The sequence below is a fragment of the Pseudocercospora fijiensis genome (assembly GCF_000340215.1).
Source record: "Pseudocercospora fijiensis CIRAD86 unplaced genomic scaffold MYCFIscaffold_7, whole genome shotgun sequence".
NCBI classification, from domain to species: Eukaryota; Fungi; Ascomycota; class Dothideomycetes; order Mycosphaerellales; family Mycosphaerellaceae; genus Pseudocercospora; species Pseudocercospora fijiensis.
This window is the reverse complement of record NW_006921538.1, coordinates 1,898,676-1,918,162: the sequence shown is the minus strand read 5'-3', so window position 1 is coordinate 1,918,162 and position 19,487 is coordinate 1,898,676. Positions and strand designations below refer to the sequence as shown.

General features: G+C 40.0%; 1 protein-coding gene across 1 annotated transcript; it reads right to left on the bottom strand.

Annotated features, from left to right (window-relative positions):
* Positions 1-648: 648 nt before the first annotated feature.
* Positions 649-8,476, bottom strand: MYCFIDRAFT_177154 (uncharacterized protein; the record flags this gene model as incomplete). Its single annotated transcript, XM_007931023.1, has 4 exons — positions 649-671; positions 722-835; positions 902-941; positions 8,453-8,476. 4 exons carry the CDS (start codon positions 8,474-8,476, stop codon positions 649-651), a joined length of 201 nt encoding a protein of 66 aa, XP_007929214.1.
* Positions 8,477-19,487: the final 11,011 nt, after the last annotated feature.

The following is a 19,487-nucleotide window of genomic DNA, read 5'->3' as shown; positions in this document are numbered from 1 at the left end:
ACGCGGTATAAGTAGCGAAAGCGAAACTAAGACCTACTAGCCTATATAGCGAATATAGCTTCCGTATTCACTAAACTTTACTCGGAGTTACATCAGCAAAAATCTTAAAAATTAGACTTCAAAATTCTTAAGCTTCAAAGTTCTTAGACCCTTAAAATCTTAGACCCTCAAAATCTTAGACCTTCAAAATTCTTAGAGCCTTAAAATTCTTAGAGCCTCAAAATTCTTAGAGCCTCAAAATTCTTAGAGCCTTAAAATTCTTAGAGCCTTAAAATTCTTAGAGCCTTAAAATTCTTAGAGCCTTAAAATTCTTGGAGCCTTAAAATTCTTAGAGCCTCAAAATTCTTAGAGCCTCAAAATTCTTAGAGCCTTAAAATTCTTAGAGCCTCAAAATTCTTAGAGCCTCAAAATTCTTAGAGCCTCAAAATTCTTAGAGCCTTAAAATTCTTAGAGCCTCAAAATTCTTAGAGCCTTAAAATCTTAGACCTTCAAAATTCTTAGAGCCTTAAAATTCTTAGAGCCTTAAAATTCTTAGAGCCTCAAAATTCTTGGAGCCTTAAAATTCTTAGAGCCTCAAAATTCTTAGAGCCTTAAAATTCTTAGAGCCTTAAAATTCTTAGAGCCTCAAAATCTTAGACCTTCAAAATCTTAGACACTCAAAATCTTAGACCCTCAAAATCTTAGACACTCAAAATCTTAGACCCTCAAAATTCTTAAACACTCAAAATTCTTGGAGCCTCAAAATCTTGGACCCTTAGAATTGTTAGACCCTCAAAATCTTGGACCCTCAGAATTGTTAGAGCCTCAAAATTCTTGGACCCTAGACCCTCAAAATCTTAGACACTCAGAATTGTTAGAGCCTTAAAATTCTTAGACCCTAGACCCTTAAAATCTTAGACACTTAGAATTGTTGGAGCCTCAAAATTCTTAGACCCTAGACCCTCAAAATCTTAGACACTCAGAATTGTTAGAGCCTCAAAATTCTTAGACCCTAGACCCTTAAAATCTTGGACACTCAAAATTGTTAGAGCCTTAAAATTCTTCGTCCCTTAAAATTCTTAACCTTTATAGCCTTGCCTCGTACATTGCTCTATAATAGAAGACCGAGACTAGTAGGACTAAGGGTACGTAGAGTATATAGAAAAATGAACAAGACCTACTTTTCCCGACCCCTATTACTACTACTTTTCTTTCGCTCTCCTATATCTTATTAACCTTTATACTAGGGGATTCTAGACCCCTATTGCCTAGCTCCTCTTTTACTAACATCCAATACTCGATCTATATACTATAGGGGTAATATCGAGCTATTCTTACTAAGCGCTTTTAGTTTTCCTAAGTCGCCTTAGTACTTGCCTACTAACCCCTATAATGCCCTAGTTAAGGTCCGCTACAATTATCGGGTTCGCTTAGATTACGTTACGAATACGCCTAGCTATATATATAGAGTAGACGAGAATGTCTACGCCCGACGTCTAGGACCGATTAAACTCTACGATTACTTATAATCGCTAGTTAGTATCCTTCGGTACCCTAGAGTTAAAAAGCTGCGACTTTAGACTAGCCTTCTTATACGCCTAGATAGAAGTATTAGTATATTGCTTTAGCTCTTGTTTACGAAGGCAGAGCTTACTAGATTACTAGTATAAGCTACTACGTTAGAATAGCTTATTACTACGGCCTTACGGCCCTTATTATCTTTAACGGTATTAGCCGCCTGCTTCTTAAGCTCCGAGATAATGTCCTTAATGCGTAGGCTTTCTATAAGCTTATTAAGGAAGTAAGTATATAGGTCCTTGTCGGGCTTAGTTAGCTAGTAGAAACCCTTAATCTCCTTTATCGTAAATTCTATTTTCTACTCCTTAGCAGACAATAGCCCGTAGCCTTTAGCCTTCAGCTCCTTATTCTCTTTGTCGATAAACCTAGCAAGGGCATCGTAGTAGTTCGTCTATACCTAGTCGCTTATACGAGTCGGTAAGGTAAGGCCGCTTCTATCTTTAGATAGCAGAGTCGATAGGGTAGTTCTAATTCGTGTCCTATAAGAGCTATAGGAATTTGATTCTTCTAAAACCCCTAGCAATGTTTATTTCTAAATCGATCCCTAGGCAATGTTTTACTCTAGCTTCTACGTCCGTATAGTTAGTTTATCGATAATATCTCGACGCAGCTAGGTGTTTATAAGGTCCTCCGCTACATCCTCTAAGGGTTACTTCTTCTGTTAGGGTTTTGTTGCGTTAGATGGCTAGGTAGATTTGCATATCCGTAGTATAAGAAGGTCCCTTAACAATAGTATAGGTAATTTAGCTATTAAGATTTTAGGTTCTCTAAGGGAATTATTTTCTTTAAGGCTCTCCGCCTAAAACTTGCTCGTAGCGACCGATTATCCTCTTAAAGCCCTCGCCTAGACTCTTACCTCTAAACTCGTTGCATACTTTAACTTCTTTTCCTAGGTAGGAATCTTAGACTCTCCTTATTGCTATAACGACCTAAGATGTCGAAGACTCTAAACTGTTTAACTATTAGCCTCTACGTTCTAGCGATTAGGGTGCCTATTACGAAATATACTATACATTTCGTGTTATAGTTCCCGCTTAGCTTATAAAGCGTACTTATGCTATTCGTATACATTCCAAATTCCTCGTTAGCCTCGTCTACTGCGATAGCTCTAACTAGAAGAGTGTTATAGGTCGCGGTTTTTAAATTAGTCGAGCCATTTGCGTAAGGCCTGCCCTCTTAGGTCCTCCTAAGCTATACGGTCGTAATAGAGAAATTCCAGTTCTCGTAGGATATATAGAAACTACCCTTTAGCACGAATACGAGCTTCTTATATAGACCGAGGGGCGCCTTAGTAATAATTGGATTTTGCGCAGAGCCCGGCTAGCTAATTCCTTTTAGGTACTTATCTACCTTAGGAGTACGGACGCGATTAGCCCTAAAGCCTATTACGTCTGCCTTTTAAAGAGCTTAATACTATCCATTTCCTCTTTCGTATTATCTATATTAGGCGGGCCGAAGCCGTATAGTCTAATGCTTAGCTCCTCGAAGTTCGTATAAGTAAGGAATTTCCCTATAGCGTCGGGTTTTAATACGACAGTTAGGTACAGAGCTACAATGCCTCTACGAAGCCTAAAACTACGCTATAGGTCGCGCTACTTACATCTGTAGGGGATAGAGAACTTATTCGCTAATAGGCATTCCGAATTTTCCGTACCCTATAGAAGGTATGCCTCTCTGTTATTTTCTTCTAATCGTAGTCTTTAAGTATATCGGTAATCTATATATCGAAAACGAAGACTACAAGTTGCTCTATAGTCTTGCCGAGACCTATAATATCGCCTAAGATTCCCTAGGCTTCTCGAGTATACTACGGTCGGTAGAATACAAGCTAAGCAGCTTTAGGCACATACTAGGCGTATAGCTTTACCTCGAAGCCCGGTAGGGGAATACGTATATATAGATATACGAAAAGATGCGGTGCTAGTTGCAGGTATAGGCAGATGTGTTTAATGTACGGTCCCTTTATCTGCTCTAGCTCGGCAGTATAACTCTAGTTGAGATCCTCTACCTAGGTTTGCTTAATACGGTCGAGGAGCTCTTTATAGGTCTAACTTAGAATATAAGGGGTCGCCTCTACCTGCTCCTCTAGGTCGTCCGGCTCCGGATTGCCCGTATCTGTATTAACCCTAGACCGAGCGCGTCTAGCAGTCCTACTATTCCTTATAGGCTCCGAGTTAGTATTAGAGTCGAGCGGCCTAGTACGAGTATAACGATCTCGTATACGTTTACCGCTATCTAACCCTCTTCCGTTTCTCGTTAGACCATTATTAAGACCTTTACTTAATCTATATATTTAGATAACTTTCTCGAGGAGCGAAGATCCCGGGTAGAGCTCCCGGCGCGGTAGTGTCTATAGTCGACTCTTAACTATTTTCCTTAAGTCTAGAACTTTAAGCATTCTTTTAAGATATAGAGGGTACGGCTAAAGCATTCGATGCGGTAGTATTTGCAGTCGACCCTTAACTATTTTCCTTAAGTCTAGAACATTAAGCATTCTCTTAAGCATTCTTCTAAGCATTCTCTTAAGAATTCTCTTAAGTATTCTCTTAAGCATTCTCTTAAGGATTCTCTTAAGCATTCTCTTAAGTATTCTCTTTAGGATTCTATTAAGTATTCTCTTAAGGATTCTGTTAAGCATTCTTTTAAGCATTCTATTAAGCATTCTCTTAAGCATTCTCTTAAGCATTCTCTTAAGCATTCTCTTAAGCATTCTCTTAGGGATTCTCTTAAGGCGTAGAGGGCACGGCTAGAGTATTCGGCGCGGTAGTAGTTGCAGTCGACGTATAACTGTTTATATTGAGTCTAGAACCTTAAGCCTGCTATAAAGATACCGGCGTAGGGGCAGGCGGTAACTTAAGATCTCTAAAGTTAATAACCTTCGGTAGAACTCTACCGGATAGAATAGGAGGCTTATCGTTAGGCGACGGTGTCGATGCCCTCGATTACGAGCCGGCATACTACTATCGTAAAGCTTGCGATATCTCTAGATTGAATAGCAGCTTCTCTCTTAGCTATAAGTCTTCCGACTCTACTAAAGCTCTAGTAGTTATAGCGATCGGACTGCTCGCATTCGTTTTCCGCTTCTTCTCGATATACCTATTAATATCTCGGCTAAATGTCGCGCGAGCCTTATTCTCGAATTTCTTGCTTGTCTACTCGACAAAATCTATCTCGTATTCTTATAGCTCTGCCTCCTAACCGATAAATAGCAGAATTTCAATAGTAGCGGTATCGTATCTACTATACTTAGAGACGGCGGCTTCGAACTTACCGTTATCGGTAATCTTATTCGTATCGTCCTCGCCTAGGTTTACTACTACTATTACGATGTCTAACTAGTTAGTAATATGAAACTTAGACTCTAACTAACACTAGAGGCTGTTATGCGACAAATTTGCGTATAGCGATCTACGATTATGTAAAGGTATAAATATCTTAGGAGTCGTAGAAGGCGCTTACCTAAGATTTGCTACCTCTAGCATCGTAAATAGTCTATAGAATAGCTATGCGACAAGTACTATGTCTAACCGATCGACTACGGCTAGCGTAATAGTATAGGTATTCCTAGCCTAGTACGTCTTGTGTCTTCTAATAGATATAGTAAACATTAATCTTATTTATAGTATTAGGATTTTTCGACTAGTAGTAAAGTCTCGACTACCCTAATCCTAGACGCTGTCTACATCCCTGCCGCTAGGGTTTGCTTCTATTAGAAGGACTTCACTCGCCGCCTTGTTGTTTAATATTGTCTTTAATGCGCTCGCTAGCAATTTTGTAGGTCTTAGGCGGCGGCTAGACGATAGCGCAGGTATTTAGGTAGGCTCGCGCTTAAGTGTATCTTTAGGGCCTACCTATTGCTTAATAAAGACAGACTACACTTTGCGGATGTCGAATTACGATACACCTAGACTAATAGCGCTGCTTAGGTAGCGGAGGCAAAATTCTACGGCGGCGCGATGCTGCTCCTTCTTATTATTGTTACCCTTCTAAGGGCCCTAATTTCTTATATAGCGATTAAGGACTTTCGCTTCCTTTATAGGCTTGTTTTGCTAACCTATAGAATCCTATTAGCTGTAAGCGTATATAATGCTTTGTCGTACTATTTCCTACTATATAGTCGGAATAGTTTGCGGGTAGCGCGTCGTTATTAGGAACAAATAACTGTACGACGAGTGTATCGATATCGTCCTCTATAAAGTTATAGCGCTTAGCTATTGCAGCTAGTAGCGGCGTAACAGTATCCTAATTAGAGCTACTAACTTGTAAGAAGCTGCGACTTAAAGTTCTTGCCCTACCTAACTTTCACTTTAAATTTTAACTTAAAGTTTCTTCCCCCCTTACTTAAACCTTTTGCTTAAAGTTTCTTTCGCCTTATTCAAACTTTTTACTTAAAGCTTTTTTCCCCTTACTCAAACTTTTTACTTAAAGCTTTTTTCCCCTTACTTAAAACTTTTGCTTAAAGCTTTTTTCCCCTTACTTAAAACTTTTGCTTAAAGCTTTTCCCCTAACTTAAACTTTTTACTTAAAGCTTTTCCCCTTACTCAAAACTTTTACTTATATTTTTTTTTTTCTTTCGCCTTACTTCAAACTTTTACTTAAAGTTTTTTTTTTTCGCCTTACTGCTAATAACTACTACGAACAGATCCTTATTACAACTATAAGTATTTTAGACCTTTAATGTTACTCCTTACCCTTTCTAAATACTAAGTCTACCTCGCAATTAGGCTCTCGATGTTTTCTGTATACACTAGTAGTACGTGCTATAAAGTGCTTCCTAAACTACTCGGTAGACAATCGTACAAGGTTAATACTATATCCTCTGTCGTATAACAATAATGCTTTGCGATTATATATTGCTCTTTTATCCGATATAATATAATTAACAACTATATGTCGAATAAATGCTAGCCGATCTCCTTTAAAGCGGTAACCCTCCTCTCGGCACTCGAGGTAGTCTAGTCTATACTATATAACAATAAGGTTTATCTGCGTGTAGACATTATCGCGTTCCTTATCTCTTAACTATAGTAGTTCTAGATAGGGAGGGTTATAGCGACAGTCCTTTCCTTTACGAGAGCGAACCCTTCTATTATAATAGTACTTCCGATCTAAGTTTTCGGGCTAACTCTCTCTAAAATTGTAGAATAGATTCCTATAAGAATTGTTCTTATACAGATATAAAGAGACATGTTGAAAATGCGCTAAATATATATTAGATTAAGTGACTATAGCTAGAAAGCATGCTACGAATACAGTTGCTACCTGCAGCTTAAAATATATATAGAGGCTTCCCCGTTCGCTTTTAATAGTAGTATAAAAGCAAATTCGTAATAGAAGGTTTAGATCTTTTCGAAGTCGGCATCTGTAATCGCATACTTACTACGAGATTGTAGATCAAGGCCCAATCTAGAGAAGTAATATCCGATATACTATACCTATAGAGCGCGGTACTAGGAGGGATAGACGGGTCGCCAATTTATGTCTTCGCCGAGGAGCGTTGCATTGTCTATAGAGAGTACGAAGAGCCTCGTAGTGTGAATACGTCGCTCGTACTATCGAGAATGTTCCGTAGGTATAGTAATTATAGCGATACTATCGCCCCTAGCCCGGTTGCAATACATCTTTTGCTTAGAGTAGTAAGCTTATATAGATGCAATTAATGCCCGAGCGGATACCCGAGCGGCTACGCCGAAGAGTAGCTAAGCGGACTAATGCCCGCCGATAGTAATACGATCGCGGCCGGGAGCGATGCGCAAGCTCGTTAGTATATCTAGTATGTTACTAACTGTAGCAGATGTTCTATAAGCAGTTCGAAAGGGTTTTACTATAGGCTTTCGTACTAGCCTCCGCGGCGCAGGTTGTAGGACTCTAAAGATATAAGGGTTAGTTATAGACTACTCTAAGTTTTTTATTAACGGAGGAACGTAGGTAGCTCTATAGAGAGAGGAAGTATACGGGCCGCTATTATTCTCGTTATACGGCTAGGATAGGGATAATAGACTTACGTCGTAAAGCCAATCCTAGATAGCGCTATCCTATTTATACTTCTTTATAGGAGGTGTCTACAATTCGCTATAAGTGTCTATATCGCGTTTCCTACCTCGTGCCGTTATATAAGACTACTACTGTTGTAAGCGTAGAATGTAAGGCTAGTTATTATTTCGAACCCTTGTACTAGCTTATAGTCTACCGCTAACTTGCTCGGCGTATATGTTAGCGATACGTAGTCTCTAGAATAACGGGGGCGGCTGGAATTCTAGACCGTTATTAGCAACTAGAGCAACTCCCGTAAGATAGATAGGATCCTCTCTCGTTGTTCTTACTATCCTATACTTTTAGAGTATTTTCATAGCGGATATAAAATTCGATAGCGAGAATTCGGCGGTATAGTTGCACTTTAAGAAGCTCGTAAGCTTACCGAGCTATATATGCTTGTCCTTACATCGCTCTAATATATCGGTAATCGCATATATAAGAGCTACAACGGGTTTACGTTTTATTGTTAGAGAGGCTATATCGGAACTAAGATATAACTCTGTATTAGGTCGAAGTAGAGAGACGGGTTCTACACCGTCTAGCGATCGCTTCGGCTGCTAACCGCGAGCAGACACTAGAGAGGGTCCGTTACGAGGACTAGAGGTAAATAGTAGGCGTCGAGAAAGTTTATCTCGTACCCTAGATGTTAGGAGGCAAGCAGCTAACGTACTACTATAAGGAGTTAGCAAATCTTAACGAGTATTAAAGTCTTAACGCGCTACTAAAGGTCGAGGAGGCTGCAAATCTTAACGAGTATTAAAGTCTTAACGAGTATTAAAGTCTTAACGAGCATTAAAGTATTAACGAGCTGCTAAACGTCGGGGAGGCTGCAAATCTTAAGCAGCTAGCAAATCTTGACGAGCATCAAAGTCTTAACGAGCATCAAAGTCTTAACGAGCTGCTAAACGTCGGGGAGGCTACAAATCTTAACGAGTATCAAAGTCTTAACGAGCTACTAAACGTCGGGGAGGCTGCAAATCTTAACGAGCATTAAAGTCTTAACGAGCATCAAAGTCTTAACGAGCATTAAAGTCTTAACGAGCATTAAAGTCTTAACGAGCATCAAAGTCTTAACGAGCTACTAAACGTCGAGGAGCTAACAAGTCTTAAGGAGCTAATAAGTCTTAAGGAGCTGCTAAACCTTAAGGAGCTAACAAGTCTTAAGGAGCAGCAGAGTCTTAGGAGTACTCTAACTTTTAGTAGCGCTTCGACTGCTAGAGAGGAAGCTACTCTTTTCTCGACGGCCTTAGCGCCTACTCTTTTCTCGACGGCCTTAACGCCTACTCTTTTCTCGACGGCCTCGGTGCCTACTCTTCCTCTTTATCGATATCGGGGCCGTACTATTCTAGGTATTCTTCTGCTACCGTAGCACTAACATTCTTACAAATAGGTGCGCTAAAGTTTATACTGCGTAACTAAGTAGGCTAGGAAGGTTCTAACTCTTAAGCTCGTTGCTTTAGTTCGGTAGATAGAGGTAGTATATTACCCTATACGTCGATAGTAGGGCTAGTCTTCCGTATATTAGTAAGCGGGTATACTGGTTCCCTAAGTACTACTAACCTTCTTTCCGCTAGTACGTATACTTCCCGTTTATAACGTACGTAACTTCGTAGTAGCTTTAGAAAGTGACTGCTTTAGAGCCTTAATGTAACGTATAGTGTCCTTAAACTAACCGGCCTTGTTCTAGTTATTTCTATAGTTTGCAACCTCGCGCTAGTTGCGTTCTAGAATTGGAACATTAAGGCTAAATAACTGTTGCTCGATGTTAGCTACTTATTGCTTTAGGCGGTCGGCCTTTGCCCTCTAGCGCTCCTTTGTCCGTCGATTGTGTATAGTTCGGTCTCCTGCTATTACGAGCAGTCGTTAAGGGTTATGCGTAGGGTAGTATTAAAGATCTATATACAGATAGTGTCTCCCTATGCTTGGCGTTTCTGCTGTGCGGGGTTGATCGGCGGGCCACCCGACTAGGGAACTTTAATCCTATAAAGCACATATGCGCTTTATTATTCTTAGTGGAACACTATATAGAGGTGTCTGTATACTAGCACCTCGCTAAATCTCGGTTTACTCGCTTTATAGAGAACCTACAAATATTAACGTTTTTATATTCCCGCTAAGACCTATAAATTTATATCCGTTCGAGGCTTAATTTTAGGCTTCTTAGAATATTTAGTACCTAGTCGCCTCTACTACTTTAGCAATATCGCTATAATAGAAGAACTAGTACCCGCTAGCGCTACTAAGAGCTATACTAACTTTAAGGCTCTTTAAGAAACGCTATTCTTTACTAAGAAGGATATACTATTACTATATAACGATTTCCTACAAAGTATAAAGCTAATATCTAATATATATAGTCGTAATAAGGTTACGGAGATAAAGTAGGATCGCGCTAGTAGTAGATATATATCTAAGGTATACTATCGCTATATTAAGTCGAAACGGACGGCGGCGGATAAGAAAAAGAACCATATAGAAGCTATTACTAGAGGCTATTATAAACCCGAGTTTACTACTAATAACTATTATAAGGTTAGCTTAGTAGTTAATATATATTAAGATAGTAAGTAAGGCTCCCCTATTAATATTATTATTAAGCGAACCGATTATTACTATTAGTATATCTATATCCTCTAATAATACGATATATAGCGATCGAACGACTATCTTAGAGAAATAGGCTAGAAGTTACTAGATTAGTCGCTATAGACTAGTCGAGTAAAGGACTTCCTTACAAATAACTATAGCGATATTAGTTATAAGTCGACTAGTTATTAAATACTATATAACCTTAGTCGCTAGTCGCGTAACTATTACTATAATAAGCGATATATTATACCTAGTAAGAGCGCTATTTCGAAGTAAATTAAAAAGGCGAAAGAACGTACGCTCGAGTATAGTTATAGATATAAAGTCTTTATTATAACTACCTTAAAAGGGCCTAAATATAGTATAGTATATACGACTAAGAAGGGTATTAAGTTACTAAAGAGATATAGCGAGTTCTTATCTTAAGACGCAATATACGGTACTAATAACGCTAGCTTCTACTTAGTTAACCTCTTTATACGAGATAAGGATAATAACTAACTACCTATTACTTATATACTCGTTAAGAGCTAGTATACTATCGTTCTTACGACTAGCTTCTAGCGCTTGTCTTCGTAGGCCGACTATAAGAAGCCTAGTAGTTAGTATCTTAAATAGACGATTATTAATAACTCTACGAGTAAATAGGCTACTTTCTAGATTAGCTTTAATAACGAGGTTACTATATTCTTATACTAGCGCTATATCGTCGAGATAATAAGGAAGAATTTTAGTATTAAACGTAGCTATAAGAAGATATAAGATACTCTATTTAGCGCTCTATATTTTATAGAAGACAGTAAAGAGGCTCGTTAATAGATATAGCTCGTAGAAGACGTATTTACGAGCGAAGCTCGCCTTATAAGAATAAAGGTACTATAGTAGCTAAAATATACGAGAAGCTACTATATAATTCTCTAGATTTTAGAAGCTAAAGATCTAATTAGCTATATTCTATACAAACTAGTAGGACGGTAGAACTCGGCCTTAGAGAATGCCTTAGGTACCTAGACTAACGAAGAATAGTAACGATAATAAAGAAATCGCGACGACGATAATAACGAAAGGAACGTAACGACTAGCGAACCGCGACGACTAGTAAAACGAGTAGCGAACCGCGATATATTAGGGACCTTTAGAAGTTAATGTAAGAACCTAAGTAAATAAAGTCTCCTATCCTATATTAGTAAATCTTATATAATAATTATATAATATTCTTACGTATATAGTATCGCTAATCCGCTAGCGCGAGGCCTACTTAGCGTATACTCGGAGAAGCTCGTATCCGGAGAAGCTTGGTGGTTAGTACAGCGGATACTGTATAGGGCTATCTACTACGCATACGGTTATAGTACGAAGGTATTATAACGGTTATATAGTACAAAAGTTAATATATCTCTAAGGTGCCGCGAGGCAAGCTATCTATATAATAGTCCTACTATTAGTAGCAATAGCGACCGCAGCGGTTAATAGTAACCGCTACCTGCTATCGTGTATATAATAGTATTATATTATAATAGCCTCCCCCTTTATAAAAAAGGTCGGCGCTATCTATAGTATCCTAAAACAAAGGTCCTTAGTAGGCCGCACTATAGGAAGGTTTAAGGCAAAAGAGCGTAGCGGCGTCGCATAAAGGCTAAGCCTAAATAGTATGCTAGAACGGTAATGCTAGATATAGAATTGTATCTCTCTAGTAATAACTACGTCGGTTTTATACTTGCTTATTACGATAGTTACGAAGGGCGTCGTATAAGCTAGTCGGTATAGTCTAAACCGCCTTTAGCTACGGCTAAGGCGCGACGGTCTTTATCCGAGCGAAGCGACGTAAACAGGCATAAGCCGAAGCATTCGAGGAGCTTGCGACGAGGATACGAAGGTGTTGTCTATTTACGAGCTAAGCGGAATAACAGTTAGAAGTTAGTAGTGTTACGTGCAAAGTGTTCGCCGGGGGTTTAGTCTGAAGAACCGCTTATACAAAATCTAGCTCGGCCTCTAATTAGAAGAAATCAAAATGTCCCCCCTACGTGACTTGTGCCTTGCTACCTTAGTATAGCAACAACGCGACTCCCTCGGACTGCTATAGCGACAACGACGTTGCGACACGCTCTTGCGACACAATTAACGACCTCGTAAACACTCTTACGACACTAATATAGCGGTGCAGCAACAACTTCTAACTATTATTCCGCTTAGGTCTCGCTTCGCTCGGCAACCCTTAGGTAGCACCTGCCTATACGGTACTTTATAGTCTTGTTATCGGATAGCGAGGTATTAACTACGTCTGCTATAGTAGTAGCGCGGTCTAACTAATCGATAGGGATATTAGGGAAGTCGGTACTTAGCAATAGTAGTATATTAGTATCGCGTATAGTACCGTATAGCTTAAAGTAGTCGGCTATCTATACGTTAAGCTTCGCGATCTTATCTTTAGTAGTATTGCCTTATACGCCGCTAAGCAGCTTAAAAGCGTCCTCGTTAATCGGGTATAGTACTAGGATTGCCTATTACGGCGCGACGCGTAAGAAATCGTAGTAGAGATAGGTTAGTAATAGCGTAAGCGACTCCTTTAAGACCGTAGCGGAAAGACGATACTACTAGGCTATCTAGCGCTTAGTTACTTCGCGGATCTGTGCCTTAGCTAGTATCTACTAAAGCTAGTATACCTCGGTTGCTACTAACTCGGACTAGCGTATATAGTAGAGCGCTTATAAGTTAAGCGTACGTATACTAATTGCCGTCGTATTATATTAGTACTATCTATAGGCGCCTATAGTGTTTTCCTATAAAGCGGGCAGAGGTAGTAAGCGTATCGGAAGCGATAGGAGCTTGTGCTATAGCTATGTAACTATGTTATTAGGCGGTAGTAGCTAAGCTACAACTAGAGCCTTCGTAGGCGTAGAGAATAGGTTAGACGGTAGCGGCATCTTCGATAGTAGATAAGGCGCTAAGAATAGGCTAGTAGTTAGCTTCTAGCGAGTGTTTAACTTAGTCGATAGTAATACGCGCGAGGAATTTAGCTAGATCGCCTTAGTTAGCGAGGCAACAGCCGGAGGTTGCGGCTTAGCCCGAGTCGCGAGCTTAGGAGGGATAATTTTGCTAAAAAGATGCATATTAGTAAGGTCGGACTCGCCTAGCGAGTAGTTAGGAGACGGTACTAGGAAGGCACCTATTAGATCCTAAGTATAGTCTAGGTTATACTACTAATAATTCTTATTCGTTACTATCTCGTCGTATTTAAAGATCGTATTACTCTATATAATACGCTCCTAGACGCCTAAAGGGTCGAAGATAGAGTTAGTAGAGGCCTTCTTTAGCAAATTATAGAACTATAGCGTTAGCGCGGGCTCTAATCTATTCGGAATAGCGCTATCCCTAAGTGTCTAAATATAGGCGATAAAGGTAGCTAAAGCGTATACTAGATCGATCTATATTAGCTAGCAAACTAGGCTAAAGTCTACTAGGCATTAACAGTTAAGGAGCAGTAGTAGTATACCTTTACCCTTATTAGCGGCATACGTGCCGTTCTAGTAGCAGCCGCTACCTATAAGCTAAGCGTACTACTTAGTACGCGACGCATTAGTAGCCTTCGTATCCGAAAGCGCCTTATTAGTATAGAGGGCTAATATATAACTCTCGCCGCGAAGCGTATAGACGTTACGGACTGTAATATACCGCTAAGTATAAGCGACGACGTTCTATATAATAGCTAGGCGACCTAGGTTACGATAGTATAGATAGGGTAGTCTACTAGAATTTAAGGAAGACTTATACTACTTATAAAGCTATATAGCCGACTAGGCGCTAAGCTCTATACCGATTAGTAGTAGCTAAACTATATAGTCTTTAAGCTAGAAGTCTAGTAGAGGTAGGTGCACTATCGAGAGTCGTCTAGTAGCGACTATTTATAAGAATTAGACTTCGCCGTAAGTAGTTAGGTCGATCTTATAATACTTTATCGCTCTAACGTGTTTGCTAATAGGTCGCTTGCCTGTTTTCTAGTATTCCTTACCGTAGTCGCGGTACGAGACATTCTTACTATTCTCGCTACGCTTATATAGAACTAGGTAACCGCCTACTATAATACTATCGCAATGCTCTTTTAAGACATAGCGGTAGAACTACTCTTACGTAAGGTTAACCGTTTATAGGAAGTATAGGATAGCGCGTACTATAAGACCGACTACTCTATTACAAATTAGAGACAGTACTAGCTAGAATCGTAGGTCGCTAGTATAAGTACTTAAGCTAAGGAAATTCTTACGTAAGCGAATAATGTTTACTAGGAGTCGATATTGCAACTTCGCGTAGTAGAAAGTAATAGTTAGTAGAAAGTTCGCGTTAAGGTTAGCTAATTTAGAGAGCTCTTTTAATTCGCCTACTATCGTAAGTGCTACGTACTCGCTAAAGCGTATCGCCTAGATCTCCTACTACGTATCGTAACCGTCTAAGTAGAGATCGGTCCTAAAGATAGAGTATTTATAGGCGTAATCGTCGTTTACGATTTAAAAGGAGTATAGTTATATAAAGAGTAGGTTTTTAAAATCGGTAACTAGCTTGCCTATATACTAATGCAATTTGCGTAGAATCTAGAAGCGCCGATCGCCCGCGGTAAGGTATAGATAGTATAGGTAATGCTAAAGCCTTACTAGATAGTATTCGACGATTCGCTTATATAGGCGTAGGCGAAAGAGATTAGGTAGTCGACTATCTACGTCCTCGGCGTACGCGTTACGTACGAGTTTCGCGGCCTAGATAAAGCGTATATCTTTAGCCTTATTGCGCTCTATAGGATTAGTAGCGATTAGTATATCAACTTTCTTATTATAGTCCTCGTATTCTACGTACTACTAGATTGCCGCTTGTTCGGGTATCTCGTTAGCACGAAGAAGACGCTTATTAATTAAAGTCTATCGCGCGCGCTACTCTTAGAGCCGCTATCGCTTAAACTTAAGTTCTTTAGAGGAAGGGTCTAGGTATTCTTTATATACCGACTCGATCGGAGTAGTAAGTAGCTTAGGGGGAGCTAGTGCGGGCGCTTATAGCGAGCTATTACTCGGCGCCTACGTTAGGGAGGCTAGTGCCTATAGTAGCGGTAAATTAGGAAGAGTACGTACTAGCGAAGATAGTAATTTTAGTAAAGCCGGTCGATTTACAGGTATTATTAAGGGTAGTACCGATTCTAAAGCCGAAGGCGTATAAAGAGGCTGCGCGCTAATAGGATTAATTAGGCCGCTTTCTATACCGTTAACCGGGCTACTAGACGCGTAGGCCGCGGCGTTATAGTAGAGGGCAAAGAAGCTAGATATAGCGTCCTATAGCTTCTTAGCCTCCGGAATCTTAACCTCTAACGCCTTGCCCTTCTAAATAAACTCCTATTTACCTAAATAGTGCGGCGGAGGGTCGCTATTATTAATAAAGTAGTCGGCTATAGCCTTATAGAGTAATCGACCTATCTGTCGGCCCTCGCCTAGTAATACCTTTGCTAATTCTATTAACTATTTCTTCTTCGTAGTAAGCGCTATAACCGCCTATATAAACGACTTCCTATCGAAAACGTAGTCTAGATTAACCGCCGTAATAACCGCCGGTACGCAATATTTTAGAAATAAAAACCGTCTAATATCGGAGAGTAGATAGTCTAGATTCGGAAGCACTATCGATAGGCTAGCGATAGTCTAACGCTATACTATGCTAAACTTACTACCCGGCGTTCTCTACGATTATAGACAAGCTATTATATTAAGCGATTCTAAATTAGACTCGTCTGCCTTATTAGCTAGGAGTAATAGTACTAAGCTCGCTATTAGCGTTTCGTTAATACGACTACGACCTAGGAATAACGGTGTATATCGTTATAACAGTTATTAGCCGGCGTCCGTTAATACGTAGTATAGCTCTATATCGGATCCGTCCTTAGTAAATATTAGAAAAGGCCGTATATGCCTATCCTCGGTAGTATAGCTTAACACCGTCTAAACCTCGCTAGTGCTTAAGCTACCGTTAGTAGAAATAAGCTATAGTGCCTTACGAAAGATCTATCGGATATTGCCTTCTACCGTAGCGAGGATTATAAAGCCTTCTAGCGTCTATGTTAGGTTAGTACTATATTCCTCTAGCTACGGTTATTACGGATTAAGCGCGGCGTTATCTATCTCTCTACGATGCTCGCCGATCTAATCCGCTATTATATCTTCTTTGTCTACTAAATCCTTTATCGAGTTCTCTATATCCTCTAGCTTAGGCATAGCCGTACGTGTCTCGACCGTAGTATTAGGCGCTATATCCTTACTATCCGTTATATTCTTAAGCTTAGCCGCGAGCGTAGGAACCTCGATTAGAGTAACTAAGGCTGTATCCTCTCTACTTGTTACGTCCTTAGGCTCCGGCGCGGCTATACGACTCTCGATCGTTTTATCTAATACTATATCTTCCTTATTCGTTATATTATCTAGCTCTAGCGCAGCCGTACGATTCTCGACTATAGTGTCTAATACTATATCCTCCTTATCTATTACATTATCTAGCTTAGGCGCGGCTATGTAATTCTCGGCCGTAGTATCTAATACTATATCCTTATTACTTGCTTTACTCTCTAGCTTAGGCGTAGGCGTTAAGCTAGTAACAAATAAGGACTATTCGGCCGATCCTAGACCGTCTAATAGTAGCAGTTCCCTACGAGGAGCGTTAATCTTACTATTCCCTATCGCGGTATCCTAGGGTTCTAGATCCTCGCTTCTACGATATTTCTTAGCTATTACTCCTTAGAGAAGGTCGAATATATCGACCTTATAGTATAGGCAAGACGCGCGTTATAAATCCGCCTCGAATAGTATAATATTTAGGCGCTTATATCGCGATTAGTGCTATAGAAATTTTTGCTAAAAAGCTACTACTTTACGTTCCTCGCGACGGACGCGGTTCTCGCGCTTAAGGGCCGTTTCTATTCGTCGTCGGTAATTAATAGAAAGCTCTCTTATTGTAAGATGCCGGAAAGATCGATATTAAATAAGGGATAGCCCGCGTCTACGTATAACGGTTGCCTAAGTAACGTAGTTATAATAACGATATAAGGGCACGCCTAGGCGGATTACGACTCTAAAGGAGGAGTCGCGCCGCGGAGTCGTATTAATTTACGACGAACTGCGAGGGATTGTCTAGCCTCGCCTTTATCGGCGGAGCTAGCAACCTCTAAAAAAGGCTAGCGAGCTCTCGTCCGCTTTACTACCCTATAGAGGGTATAGGATAGCAGGGCCTCTTCTAGAGGATAGGCGTTATCGTAGATTTTGCGTAGATCGTCTATGCCTATTAAGTCGTCGATATTATACTATATATTATAGGCGCTCCTATACCCTTTCTACTTTACTAGGTATTAGAGAACAGGCTAGCCTCTTCGGACGACGGTCCTTCGCCCGAGAAAGCGCTCGATTTCGTAAGAATCGCCTTCGTTACTAGAAGTCTAGAACCTAGACCGTCCTTAGCTACGATAGGCGGGGGCTCGTAATTAATAGTTCTCTTAAAAGGATCTAGGTCTTTAGGAGCTTTTTCTAACTACGAAACCGATATTACCAGATAGATACGTATTAATAGCAGCAACTCGAGATAGTAGGCTAGTTATCCGACCTTCTTAAGAACTATAAAAGGCCCTTTAAAATAGTAGCTAAACTTATACGACTAACCTAGTACGTCGTAACTATAGTATAGGCGAAGTATAATATAGTTACCTAGCTTAAGGAATAGGGGCTTATACTTACTATTATACTATTCTTTTATTCTTACGTTTGCCTAAGTAATTGCATCCTAGACCTCCTTCTAGATATACTAGTAACTACGCGCTACTGCCCTATTATACGGATAGTCGTATAGTATATCGAGCTAGTCGAGATTCGTCTTTACGCCTATAGCAACCTTATTTAGCGACTAACCGGTAGTCGTATTATAGGAGTTGTTAAGCGTAGCCTATAGCTATAGGATAAACGTTATCTAATCCTCGCTAGGATAATCTACTAACTAGTAACGAATTGCTATCTCGACCGTTTAGTTAGTTCGCTCGGATTAACTATCGGTCTAAGGGTAGTAGGCCGTAGGCATAGCTAGCTTCGTATATAGGCGCGAAAAAAACGCCTTTAAAGAAGTCGCTTAGCTAGCGAGGATTACGATTAGCGATAAGCACTACTAGTATACTTATATCTATTAAACAAAGTCTATCGATTAGAGCGATGCCCTAGTCGTAGGCCTTCTAGTCCTCTTTGCCTAGGACGACTACTACCTACTTAGACGTCTTATAAGTAATTATATATAGTATATTAAATCTATCGGTCGTAACTAGTAAGGCAGTTACAAGATCTATCGTTATAGTATAGTATAGGCCCTCTATATTCTAAATTAGGTAAAGTTCGCCGTAAGGAGCGTATCGGAGGGTACGTAAAAGGAGATACTAGTAATAATAATCTAAATAGAGGCGAAGGTAGCGAGCGAGTCGATATATAAAGAAGAAAGCTTAAATACGGTCGAAGACGCGCTAAAAGCCTTAGTAGCAACGGTTATCGTAAGCCTACTCGAAAATCTCGCCTATTAAGGCCTAAGGGATATAGAGTCGCTTACGCCCTAAAGATTAGTTATAGAAATATAAGAGGCCGTCCCTCTCGAAGAATCGAATGCCTAGTAGACTATTAAACTTATTACCTACGAATAGGTCTAGATTTTTGCTACCCTTATACCGAACTAACGTCTTCGTTACCGAAGGTATATTAGCTCTCTTCGAATAGAGACGCTCTAGAGCATTCCGCGCCTATACTTATTAAACTAGTCGCAAAACCCTAGACTAATATTCGTCGTTATCGTACGCTCGGTTTAAGCGTCGTCGGAATTCCGGATCTAGTTCTACTAATATCGTATAAAAGTAGGCTACCTTCTCTAGATCGGCCGAAGAGGGCGTAACGTTAGTATAGTAGGAGAGCGGGTCTAAGTTCTCCTCGTCTAGCGTTAACTTAGGCGACTCTGTATCCCCTAGAAGTCGACTAAGGGCGTCTAGAACTAGGTATATCTGCCTTAGACGGTAAACTATATTAACTCGATATTAGGTAAGGAACATCGATGCCCTTACTAACTTTAGGTTCTACTTGCCTATATTAGTAGTCGTAGTTATTAATACTAAGTTAGTAAGACTAACCGCGGCATAGTAGTCTATAAAGATAGTCGTCGGCCTCGATAAAGTATATATTAAATAGCCTACCTTCTTTACTATCTATACGATTCCCGAGTATTCGAGCTCTATTAGCTAATATCGTATCTTTGCCTAAGTTAGG